This window comes from Podarcis pityusensis (assembly GCF_964106645.2).
Source record: "Podarcis pityusensis genome assembly, chromosome: 14".
Lineage (NCBI taxonomy): Eukaryota > Metazoa > Chordata > Lepidosauria > Squamata > Lacertidae > Podarcis > Podarcis pityusensis.
In genome coordinates, this window is record NC_138039.1 from 43803880 (window position 1) to 43816838 (window position 12959).

At 42.6% G+C, this 12959-nt stretch overlaps 1 protein-coding gene across 8 annotated transcripts in view; it reads left to right on the forward strand.

The window, feature by feature from the left end:
* Positions 1–12959, forward strand: part of MYO9A (myosin IXA) — a 137459-nt gene that overhangs the window by 123061 nt on the left and 1439 nt on the right. For 7 of the 8 annotated variants that reach the window (XM_080980217.1, XM_080980211.1, XM_080980210.1 and 4 more), the window contains 8 exons: positions 2449–2641; positions 3331–3459; positions 4941–5046; positions 5728–5859; positions 7114–7237; positions 8410–8463; positions 11736–11938; positions 12272–12414. In XM_080980217.1, the coding sequence (XP_080836343.1) occupies positions 2449–2641; positions 3331–3459; positions 4941–5046; positions 5728–5859; positions 7114–7237; positions 8410–8463; positions 11736–11938; positions 12272–12414 (1084 nt within the window). The remainder of the gene's footprint in view (positions 1–2448; positions 2642–3330; positions 3460–4940; positions 5047–5727; positions 5860–7113; positions 7238–8409; positions 8464–11735; positions 11939–12271; positions 12415–12959) is intronic. The other variant, XM_080980213.1, reaches the window with a different exon arrangement.

Consider the following 12959-nt stretch of genomic DNA (forward strand, 5'->3'; position numbering starts at 1 on the left):
ATAACTTGCATTATTGGATAGTGAAGGACCTCAGTTTTAGGTATGGAAAATCCAGATTGCTATGGCAAAGTGAGTCTTCTCCTAGGCTCTCGTCTTCAACTCTGCAGCATAGGTTCTTTGTCAGCCCCACTTATCACATGGAGAAAGCTGTTCATATCTTCCTCACAGTATATGGATAATGTAGGACCTGTGTTGCAACTGCCATAACAATATTGATTTTCTAAGGCCCTTACTATAACTTAAGTACCCTAGTCAAAATAAAAAAAATCCTTCCAGTAGCACCTTTAAGACCAACTAAGTTAGTTCTTGGTATGAGCTTTTCAAAAGCTCATACCAAGAACTAACTTAGTTGGTCTTAAAGGTGCTACTGGAAGGATTTTTTTTATTTTGACTATGGCAGACCAACACGGCTACCTTTAAGTACCCTAGTATGAACCATTTGGTTCCACAGCACCCACTAATTTTATACTCCTGGTTTCCACCACATTAGATAAATAAGTAATGAATATGAACCTAAGGAAAAATTTAGTTGCTGGTCTACGTCTAAACTGTTCCTTTTCATCTTTCTGTGTTTAGTATATTCAGGCTGATGTGACTTTGGGTAATGTATTCATATGTAGCATGGGCAAAACTGTGATCATCCCTTGAGATATTCTCAGGGTATATGTTTTTGTGAACCAGGGTGGCTAACTCTTTCCGTATGTAACTAGCAGTCTTTTTCTTTTCACTGTGAAGCCTGGAAATACATTTGGATGTATTTCTTTGAAGCAGTTTCTGTTTACGTTGCCCCTGGTCTGCCCGATCCAACCCCCCCCCATCCCCCGGATTGTGCATGTGCTGTGTTGTGAACAAACCAGATTTGCACAATTTCTGATAAACTATAGATGATAGGTCACACACAGTTAGGGTACTAATAACTCAAAAATAAATAGGATTTTATTTCTAATAAATAGTACAGCCATCTTAATCTAGCTGTTTTGCTGAGCCTAAATTTGCTTGGGCCTAAATTTGCTGGGCCTGCTATCAAAAATTTAGCAAACAAGAAATGAGGGTATTCCATCCAAGTAAAATCTAGATAATGTGAGGTTTTTCCCATACTAGAGGCTAAGTTGTTTGCTGCTTGGATCTTGTGTATTAAATGTTTGAATCCAGAAAAAGCAAGCTTAGAAAGAATAATAGTAATGCTGGAACAATTGGCTTGAGATGATTTTGTTATATTGTTTTGGTATCACTGAGATTTTATCTTCTTTGAGTCAGGGTTTTCCATTTTAAGAATGTTTTTAGTTTTTCAATGGTTACAGAAAATGCAACATGAAATGTGAATGAAAAAGTTTATTGAAGAATTCAGCCAAATCTCATGACTTCTGTGGCCTTGGGGCCTACCTTGTTTTTTGGAAACTTTTTGGCAATTTCAGTGTAAAGCAGTATTCTCATATCAGGATGGTGCTTCAATTCAGGAATGTATTGTTATGCCGAGTTTCGAAAGTATTAGTGGATCTCAGAAATTCTCTTTTCTCCTGGTCACTTCATTTTAGGAGGGCTGCCTATTTTCCTCCTTTTCAGTGGCAGCCTTGTAGTTTTTTAGTGATAGTTTGCAGTGACTGATCATTCTTATGCCATAATAAAGAGTGCTTACAGGGCTGTCACAGCAAAAGTTAGACCATGCTGTAATCCTAAGGAGAAGAGTCTGTAATACCTCAACCCACTGTTTGACCCATTTTCTTCAGGTTCATTCCTGCATGGATAGTCCAGTGAAAATCACTCCTTTTTTATGTGTTAATTGTCATGTTGAATGAGAAAAAAGATAACCAAATGCTGGAAGATCCTGGTGTTGTGTCCCCTTTCTCATTCATTCCTTGGGTTGGGAACTCTTTGCACTTATGATCCAAGCTTGCTTTAAAGCCCTGCACTTTTCCCCTCAGTCAGAAGCTCTTGTCTAGGTGGAAGTGTGGTCTTAACTGTTGGCTGCTGAGTCTTTAAATGGTACAATAAAAAAAAGTATGTTCAGGTCTTCCAGTAGCCTCTTTGGCTGTGTCACAGCCTAGTCATGTTAATTTCTCGGGCTACTGAGATTTAATAAATTTAATAAATAAATACATAAATAATAATAAAACTGACAAACACAATTTCTAAAAATACTATCAAATTCTAAGAATAATATCAATTCAACAAACTCTAAAAACAATAAAAACCATCTATATACAAACTGTAAAAGCAACAAAAGAATTTCATCAGATAAAGGTTTTAAAACTCCACAACGTGTCTTTCAATACTGTCTCTCATAGGTTTGAAAATTTTGCAGTTGCTGTTTCTAATGCTATGTGCTTCTCTCATGCTTGAACCTGTTACCAGGATCCATCCTAATGCATCCTAGGTTCACTGAACTGTGGACAGTATTGATTTGTTGCCTCTTAAAAGACACTGATAACCTCATCTCTATTCCTCTAGTACGATCCTGAGCTTTCCTCACGACAATTTGGGGTTGAACTCTCCCGTCTGACCAGTGAAGAGCGAACAGTGCCATTAGTGTTTGAGAAGCTCACCAGCTATATAGAAATGCACGCACTGTACACAGAGGGCATTTACCGGAAATCCGGATCAACCAATAAGATCAAAGAGTTGCGACAGGGACTGGACACAGGTGAGGAAGCCTTCTAGAAAAGAGGAATCCTCTTCCTCCTGATGACATGCAACACAGATCCACACTGTTTTAGAGCTATAGGCTCAATTTGTACATCACTCTTAATTATGGTTAAGGAAGCTTGACTAGACTTTGGCATAATAGCTGAATTGACACAAAAAATTTGACTATCAGCCAGCAGACCAGAACTGGAACGTGCTTTGAAGTAAACAATATTTTGTGCCAGCTTTTGTTCGCTATTTGAATGGATAAACTATAGCTATGGCCATTGTGTCGTCACCAAGGGCTTGTGGATTATAGAATTGGGTGTGCTGAACATAAGGAAGATGAAAACAGATACGCAGGTATTGACAATGCATTTCTGCATGTTTGCAAGCTTGGAAGCTCAAACATTGGTTTGGACTCTAAAATCATAGTTGGCTGTGATATTTGAAGTTGACTTTTTGTATTGTATATAAGGGTAACAAAGAGCTCAGTAGTTTCTGACCCATCCCCACAAGCAAATCCTTGAAAGCATCCTCTGTGCTGTGTCCATATGATTTTGTAACCTGTTCTTAGGAAGAGGGTTTTTGTCTGCCTCAACTGTTACGTTAGCATAGAGATGTTGGCTTGATCACTAAGAGGCAAAATATAATTTCCTTCTTAACAATTTTCTTCCAATCTGCTTGCCTCCCTTCTCTTTTAACTAGATATTGAGAGTGTGAATCTTGACGACTACAACATCCATGTCATCGCCAGTGTGTTCAAACAGTGGCTGCGGGATTTACCTAACCCTCTCATGACATTTGAATTTTATGAAGAATTTCTGCGAGCTATGGGTAAGAAAATGTGTACTTGCAAATAATGACTGCTAAAAACCTGCACAAAAAAAGAATGCAGTTCTACTTAGAGGAGTTCAACTTCTTTTTAAAATACTGAACTAATAAGTTTCATTTCCCATAATTGGATTGTACAGTATTATTTCTCTCCCAGTTGATCATTTTTACAGCTTGCTTTTTTGTCCAGAAGGATATTTGCATGCAGAAAGTCTGCAAGGTTGTTGTAGTATATTCCACTAGGACTAAACTACAGCAACACATTTTACATGGGTCTGCCTTTAGCTCCATGTAGCTGAAGATAAGCAAAAATAACAGCAGGTGCTGTCACCATTATCACTGTATGCCACTTTTCCATAGTTAAACCATCCTCAGAGAGGTTGTTACATAACTACAAAAAAGTAGCCAAAAGCAATAAATGAAAACATCACAGTAAGTATACAGTAAAATTAAGCAATCCCCCCATAACTAACAATAAAGATACAAAAACATACCAGTAATTAAGCATATTCAGAGTTGAATACTGACCCCGACCCAAACTCCTAAACAATACCCTACTCCAGAGGTTTTCAACCTTTTTGAGTCTGTGGCTCCTCTGACAAACTACATTATTTCTGTGGTACCCCCATGGGGAAACACTCTTGAGTTTCAGGAGCACAATTATACCTATGAAGCCATCAACCCCTCACCCCTTTTCAGACACCCTCCCTTGTGGAGGCCTCTCTCAGATTCCTCCCCCCTCTCCTCAGGAGTCCTCACCCACTTGCTTGCTTATTCTGAGGACACCTCAGCTCTTGGCAGCCAGCACCCCCCGGCCAGCCCTAGAGGCACCATTTGCCTAGGGAGCTTGTAGCCTTTGGGAGGCAGAGACGTGAGAGGGCGTCCGAGGGAAGAAAGGAGGGACAGAGGCTGGTGCTGCCTGCAGTACACCTGACCACCATTCAAGGCGCCCCAGGGTGCCACAGTACACTGGTTAAAACCACTGCCCACCCCAATAGTCTCTAGACATCCTGAGCAGCAGGTTTTGCAGGCACAAAGATAAGATGGGCCCTGACCCCTTTCACAAGCAACAGCTTTTGTAGCTAGACTCAGTCCTCCCTCCTGGCTAGTGGAAATAGGCCAGCGAAGCAGGGAGGTGGTCTATGTATGGGTCACTATATGCTATCTGGGTTCTTTCTTTGTACTGCAAACACAAGTCAAGTGCTGGTTTTTAAGTCCCGCTAGCACCCTTGTTAGCAATGCTATCCCTGTGCCACATTTGGATTGCAAGAGCACTTCCTCTCCTAGGAGGCTCACCAAAACCTGAGCATTAGGCAGCTTCTGAGACACGTTTGCTGACATTTGGAGGGCTAGAGTGAAGCCGGTGGGTGTGAGAATAGGATGTCTAGCAATTGGATCTTAGATTTTAATTTGAAGAGGACTTTGTATTATTGAAGAATTCTAGTGTGTGTTCCAGTGAATTGAATTAAATGTGCTTTCTGCAGGTTTGCATGAGAGAAAGGAGGCCATTCGTGGGGTCTATTCAGTGATCAGCCAGCTTTCTGGTACTCATCTGAGTACCTTGGAGCGACTGATCTTCCACCTTGTAAGGTAATGAATGATAGTAAGATTTTTTCCTCTTTCCCTCAATGTATATCATCATGTAACATCTATGTCACCTATCTTCCTGTAAGCATCCTTGTGCTGGCAGACTGCATGCTCGGAGACTTGTGCATGTATACTGTAGGCATGCAGTGTGGCAAGAAAGCTGCCTTGGATATCAAGTTCTGTGTGTCGTCGACTTGCTTAAAATCACACTGATTATGATCTCCCAACGAGCACTACAGTCCAAGCACACACAGCAGCAGCTAGTCAGATTAGTCACTGTCCTTCAGTTCTCAAGCAAAACATTAGAATTTGTGTCTGTACCCTGTGGTCCTCATGTTAGTGGAAAATATTGTATTATTCTTATTCTAACACACTTGCAGTGCTGAATGTGGCCAGCACATCTTATGATGTGCCTAACAGGCCATAGAAATTGGCACCTTTGTATGCCATCAGTGCTGAGGTCATAAATAGAAGAGGTGTGGCAAAATGTAGCACATGAATTGGCCTCTCATGTTTTAAGGAAGAACTTTTCTCACAATCTTTGAGAGTCCTTTCCCATATCTCTTTACATCCCATCACCAGCATATTTGGTTTTCTTTCTCTTTAACCTGTGTCCAAACTTTGAAATTTCCAACTTTGTGCCTTCTCACAAAAAATGATGGTGTCATATTTTGGTCTGTTTAGAATTGCCCTAGAGGAGGAGACGAATCGGATGTCAGCTAATGCCCTGGCAATTGTGTTTGCTCCCTGCGTTCTCCGCAGTCCAGATACTACTGACCCTCTTCGGAGTGCTCAGGATGTCTCTAAAACAATCAGGTAAAAAAATACATGCTGCCTTGTAATTTCTGAAGCCTTCTCTATAATGTGCCACCTCTGTGAGCCTGCCAGCCTTTTTCTGTTGTGCTACTTTGCTTGTGTGGGAAGGGAGGTACCCTCTGGAAGCTGAGAGGGTGGGAAAGAATAAATAGTGGATGGGAAAGAATAAACCTTTTACATAGGAGGGAAACCCTCCAGTGCCTCTTTCTCCAGAGAACTACATAGGGAGATAGTTGCTTTTTACAGTTTTAAGGAATCATGAATAGCCTTGTGAGACACCATCAGCCATTACACCAACCCCACTCTAATCTTAGACTGATGAGCATGCCTCGTGATAATCAAACCTCACACCAAGGAAACAGATGAAGGCTGCTAACCGTACTGGGACTGGGAACAAAGATCCAAGGCAAAATGTGGGCATGTAGAGGTGAATAGCAATTAACACAGTTGTTGTCTGAAAAGGCAACTGAGTGATAGCAATACAGAACTCAGATGTGCAGATTGAGAGGAAGAAGGAGCAGAGGTCAAGAGAAAGAAGGGTGAGGAAAAATCAAATGTGAAAGAAAGTGAGATCCATCACTTTCCTACCCGCTCAGCTTCAGGCCATCTTTATGGCCCCATTTCTGTATGTATTCTCACTGTCTGGTGGGTATCTTGCTATTGATAAATTATTAGTAAAAATGGAAACTTTGAAAAACCTTCCCCTGAATAGACTAAATATGTACACTTTCTATCTCCACCCCAATTTATTGTGTTCAGTCAGCAGTCTCAAAGAGACTTCTATGTGTATTTAATTGTACATGATGATGAAAAATTGCATTCTTACCTCCAATGGAGAGAAAAGATGGGTGGCAAGTGATGTTTTTTCTCTCCCTATTGCAGTAAGCATCAACACCCTTCTTCTGAAATGCTTCTAATCACACACACACTCACAGAAATTCCAGGGTTGGTGCTTTTGAGGGGGCAGCCTTAGTACCTGCATACAATACACTGTGAAATTGTGGAGAATGTTTCAGGGGAATCTCTAAAGATGACCCATAGTGAGACTGGCCCTGTCAGTCATGTTGGTGGCAGGCAGGGAGTACTGCTGTGGAAATGAGATCCCTGAAATGGCAGTCATCAGAATAGACTTGGTCTGCCAGTTTCTCAGTCATAATGTTCAGAACAAGAAAATTTTCAGATTTATCTCCTTCTGTATACATCCTAAAGTCAAATGTAGCTCAGTTTTCCATCTTAACACATTTTCTCTTTCAGCTGCATTGAGCTGATTGTTGTAGAGCAAATGGACAAATATCGGGCTCGCCTTAAAGACATCAGCAGCCTCGAGTTCGCAGAGAACAAGGCCAAGAGCCGCCTGTCGATGATCAGGAGGTCTATGGTAAGGAGAAGGAGTGGATGAATTCCTGGCTGACCATCATAACAGGAAGAAATTTATACCAAGATCTGTGGTCTTCCTGTTCCCCAGTCAGCCCACATTTGTTAGTGTAACTTTCCTCTTCAAGCAAGAATTTGGAGGTGATAGATTGTGTGTGTGTTTCAATGCCACACTTGTTTAATAGCAGATTTGTTTAATACAGTATCTTGGTGCTGAGAACACATCCATGTCTCTTCTCTCTCTCTCCCCCTCTCTCTCTCCTCTTCCCACTTCCCCAGTCTGCTCTTCTTCATGTCTTTCCAAACCTTACACATCCTCAGAACCTTTTAACACACAGCTGGGTCTAGCACATAAGCTAAAGTTTGGCTTTATCCTGGATTGTGCCTTCAGAGCTGCAGATGTGTACAAAGCAAAAACTCAGAGAAGGTGGGAGCAGTGTGTCTCTGGCATTATCCCACAAAGACCAACCCATTAGTTCCTGGGGGTCTGATATTTTTACTTCTTGTGGTTGCCTTGGTGAACTTGGGCCACTTTAGCTTGTGTGTAATTGGCCTTCCTCCGTGAGCAACCCTTCTTAGCATCTGGTTCTCCTTAATCCTACAGTGCTCTCATCTGACACAGAACAGGCTTCCATTTGCTTCCCTCCCACATGCACGTGCCAGTGGGAGAACCTGTGGTGAAGCTGCCATGCATATTTCAGTCCAGCACATGCTGAGCTCCTTTTAGCAGGTTGCTTCCTCTTGCCTCGCTGCCTTTCTGAAATATGAAAAGCTTGCACACCGTTAGCTGGGCTGCTGAGTTGAAAGGCAGTCTCCGGTGCTGAAATGGCCTGTGTTTTCCTCTGTTTGGAGATGAACACATGGCAGGCTTTGTAATGTGTCACATTATCTGCTTATATAATAGGGCTTGGCTAGTCATGTGGCAGGTGACCCAGTTACACTGCTGGAAGCAAGCATGGGCACTCTGAGTCCTCTCAGCATGCTGTATTGAGAACACACAATCAGCGCTAATGCACCTCTTTTATGCAGCACACAGTGGCTTGTGGTTTACTTATGCTTTCTCACAGTTGCAGCTGAGACCTGGCTTCCATTTGAAAGCCTAGCGCCTCTTTGAGAAGGGTGATGGCACGTGCACTCTAACCTACTCCTTTCCTTTTCCTATCCTCTCTAATCCAGAAACCTGTACTAATTGCCGTTAGATTTATGAGCATAACCCGCAGTTCGATCCCGGTATGTATCAGAATTGCATTGCACTGACCTTGTGCTGTAACCCTCCACTCATTTCAGTGCTGCTGCATGCTCCATGCCCCAACACACTTCATAACTCTGTGTGTGTGTGTGTGTGTGTGTGTGTGTGTGTGTGTTTGTTTGTTCTCCCTTAAACTGTCCTTGGGTTCTTCTGGTAGAAAATAGGTGCCAACAGGGAGCACAGATGAGGCCAGTTTTCCACAGGAGTGGCAGGAAAGGACTCTGAATAGTGACTGAGGTTGCAGTGAGCCAAGTACATTGCTTTCTTCCAGCATCTGATCTGCAGGTGGTCTCTAGAGGAGTGTAAAACACCAGCCTGTCCCTGCTACTGACGGAACAGCTTTCCAGTCACAGATTGAGGCTGGACTTCCAGGCAATTCCAAACAACTAAAGCAGGGATGGGGAACATATGGCCCTCCAGATGTTGTTGGACTCCAACTCCCATCAGCCCTAGACAGCAGGACCAGTGGTCAGGGATTACGGAAACTAGTCCAGCAACATCTGGAAGGCGCCACATTGCCTGTCCCTGAACTAAAAGTATATCAGAGTAAAGTTGGAAAGTTGTATTTGTGATTTGTGACCTTACCATTCCCTTGAGCTGGTTTCCTTACATTTTTATTTTCTCCTTTTCTGCCTTCTCTACTAACCCTTTATTTTCTTCTAAGTGATTTTTCTCTTCCTTGTCTTGCCCGCTTGATCAGTCCTTTTTTTCATGTTAAGATCCTAAGCAACAATTGCTTGGAAGAGGGCAAATTCAAATCCATCCTTCTGAAAAGCTATTCCCCCATCCAGCTTTTATTAAACCTAACAACAGCAACAACCACCACCACCAGCAGCATAACCTTAGCTAGAATTCTCAAGAAGAACCAGAAAATAAGAAAGCGTCCATTACCCTGCCATAGAGGGGCAGTGTAGGACTCTGCTTTCCCCCTCTTCTTGCTAGAAGAAATGCCAGTGGTAATTATGAATCTTCCTTGCACATAAATGAACATAGGGAGTTGCCTTGCACTGAGTCAGATCTGTCTAGCTCAGTATTGTATCCAGGAACTCACTGCTGCTCTCCAGAGTGTTTCACTTTATCAGAAGTGGGGTACTGCCAGTGTTGGTTCATCTTGACTGGTTTGTTTGCTCTGACCATCAGTGGCTCTGTAGGATCCTAGGCTCACAAGGGATCTTTCACAACACCCGTTACTCAGGATGCATTTAACTGAAATGCCTGGGATAGAAGTTGATACCCCTTAGGCATACAAAGCATATGTTCTATCACTGAGATACAGCTCTAATAATTGGATTCAAGTTATATACTAAATATAGGTAAAGGTACAGGGACCCCTGACCATTCGGTCCAGTCGTGACTGACTCTGGGGTTGTGGCACTCATCTCGCTTTATTGGCCGAGGGAGCCGGCGTACAGCTTCCGGGTCATGTGGCCAGCATGACTAAGCCACTTCTGGAGAACCAGAGCAGCGCACGGAAACGCCATTTACCTTCCCGCCGGAGCAGTACCTATTTATCTACTTTCACTTTGACATGCTTTCGGTCTGCTAGGTTGGCAGGAGCAGGGACCGAGCAACAGGAGCTCACTCCGCCGTGGGGATTCGAACCGCCGACCTTCCGCTCGGCAAGTCCTAGGCTCTGTTGTTTAACCCACAGCGTCACCCGTGTCCCATATACTAAATATAGTCCTGTTTAATTTTTTCCAACAACACCACCGGTGGGGCATAACCACATTAGAGAATCAAATATATTTAAATTTAGATAAGCATTCAGACATTACTGTGAGTGGAACAACCTGTCCCACACATACAAATTTAACACAGGCCTTTTCTGGAGGAGGTGGAGCTCTGGGGGTGGTAAATCTGAGCAGAGGAGCAGTGGAGATGAGGAGTGAGTGGTGTTTCATCTATCTGCCACATCCCTGCCTCAAATCGCTGCTCCCAAACAACTTTTCCTTTGGGATTTCAAGCACATTTTTCTGAGAGTGCACATCTACAATTCTTTAGGCAGAAAAGCCGCTGTACAGATTGGAGTACAGATCTGGCAGTCTGAGAGAGGGATTCAATGCCTTCTCCTCACCACTTTTCTCAAGAGCTCTTTCACTTGAAGCTGCTTTCCCCCCCAAAAAACAATTACTGGACATTTTTTGTACCTGCACGTGGGTGTACTGTGCAATTGCCTTTGTGCCCTTTCCAAAACCAGCTGGCAGGATGCTGAAGGAGATGGGACCATTTCATCTGATCCATCAAAAGTTGTTATTGTGTTTCTATGCAGATTCTCAATGGTGTATAGAAAAAAATCTTTCACACTCCATTCTCACTTTTGCAGTTTTTCTTCTAGACTTAAATGCAATCTTGCAAGTGTGCAGTTCAAAGCCTTGACTCTTAAGAAAGCAAATTGTATCAAATTTGTTTTCAGCGCTTTGTTGGCTCTTCTTGCACAGAGGCGCAACCTTGGGACATTTTCTGTTTATCTGGGACTACGGCAGACAGTGTCCATCTAAGAGAGAAAAGGGAATTCTTTCCTGTTATAAGAACGTCGGTTCCACCCTTTCAGAGGTCCAGGATTGCTTCTCTAGAGCAAGCTTATTCAAGAAGAAGAAAAGAGACAGCACTAAAGGAAATTGTATAAATTGAGATGTGTGTGATCCTGTAGGATCCAGTTCCATAGGACTGTCTGGAACTGCCTGATCAGAATTTGAATATTTCATGGCACTGTATTCAGGGATAGCTACCCTCATGCACTTGTTAGTCATGGAATTTCACTACACAGTGCAAAATGGAGGATAATCAACTATAGGTGGATTTATCTCTTGTTCTCAGACTTTCCACCTAGAAAAATACAAAGGTTTCTTACAATATTGTGTGGGAAGAATTTATATAGTATAGCATAATAATATACTATATAGTATAGTAATATAGTATGTAGAAATCCAAATATTCTCTTCTTGCACAGATGCTTTGGCCAACAGACTGAGGCACCTTTGCTGTAAACTACATCTGTAAAATAAAGGAGTGACTTCTGATATCTGCCAAAATTCTGCTCATCATCTATAGTTGAATTTTTTTTTTTAAGAACCTCTGAAATAATTCGTGTGTCCTTAAGTGTGTATTTGCTTCCTGTTTTGTCTTTCTCTGCCAGTCACACACAGGTATTGTTTGTTTGCTCATTATATTGCATACATATATCAGGGGCGTCAGTAATTTTCAGAGTGGGCTTAAAAGGCCGTGCTCCTCATTAGCGCTACTGTGCCTGCAGGGAAAAGGTCGGCTACATCGCGGGGCCTACCCAAGTCCTTCATCTCCCGCTCCTCTCCGGTTGCCATCTGCCTCTGATGCTTCTGAAGAGGTCCTGAGTGGCGAAGAGGCCATGGAGGCAGAGGTCTCTGAGCAGCAGAAAGTTGCCATGCAGGAAGAAGAGAGAGTTTTGACGGAGCAGATTGAAAACCTTCAGAAAGAAAAGTAAGTCTGGATGAGTGGAACTGAGGAGCAGGGAAGGGTGGTCAAGGTTGCCACGGTTCAAGAAATGAAAGCCTCACATAGGAGCTGGGTTGCACATTCAGATTGGGAGCAGGTTTGTGATAACCAAATGCCTTATAGAACCATCCCAGCTGTAAATATCTTACAGTGTATCTTTAGTTAAAATTGTTTGGTTTCGTTTGCTCAAGAATGTTTCTTCCTGATAATGTTGTGTTTTCTAGTGACCTAAATACTCTAGTACTTCCAGACTCCCTGCTCACGCTGCTGGTTTCTCTTCTTCTCTTTAGTCCAATTGTTTTTTGTTTGTTTCCTCAGGGAAAACTTAACTGTTGAGATGCTGGTACTAGACCCAAGAGCCTCTGATGATGAAACTCTGGAATCTGAGGCCTCCATTGGCACTGCCCACAGCTCTGAAAACCTGAACGTTGGTTATGAAGGAGACACTTCGGACAGAGCAGGTGAATAAAGACTGTTCATAGCTAATTTGTCCATATGCACAAGATGGGATTAACTATCTTTGGGTGTCTGTCTTTGCTTATGCATTATAACTGATGTGTCTGCTTTACCATATGTAAAGTTTGAAATATAAATCAGTTTTGATGTTGCTTGGAGAAAATGGCATTCATCGCCTCCCGTGTGATGAATTCAAGAATCCCTCAGAAACCTGAGTATTGCAACTTTTGTGTTAAAGCAAAGTTCTAGACCTCATGGCTGCAGACAAAAGGATGGGTAGCCAGCTCCTGTATTGACTGTATCGGAGAAAGAAATACCCCCTAGTCAATTCTGCATTCTAATAATGGTGATGATCCTAAAGGTCTTCCCAAAGTAATACAATGGAGAATAACCAACTCCAGCCTTTCCAAATACCTCTGTAGTTTGCACACAACCTGCTCTGTGCAGCTCTCCCAGAGGTGATTTGTCCCATTGGGTTAAATAGCAGAATGCAAGCAAGAGAACTATCGATAGACTGGGTGCCCTTCGCCATGGTCCATGAGAGGCAAGA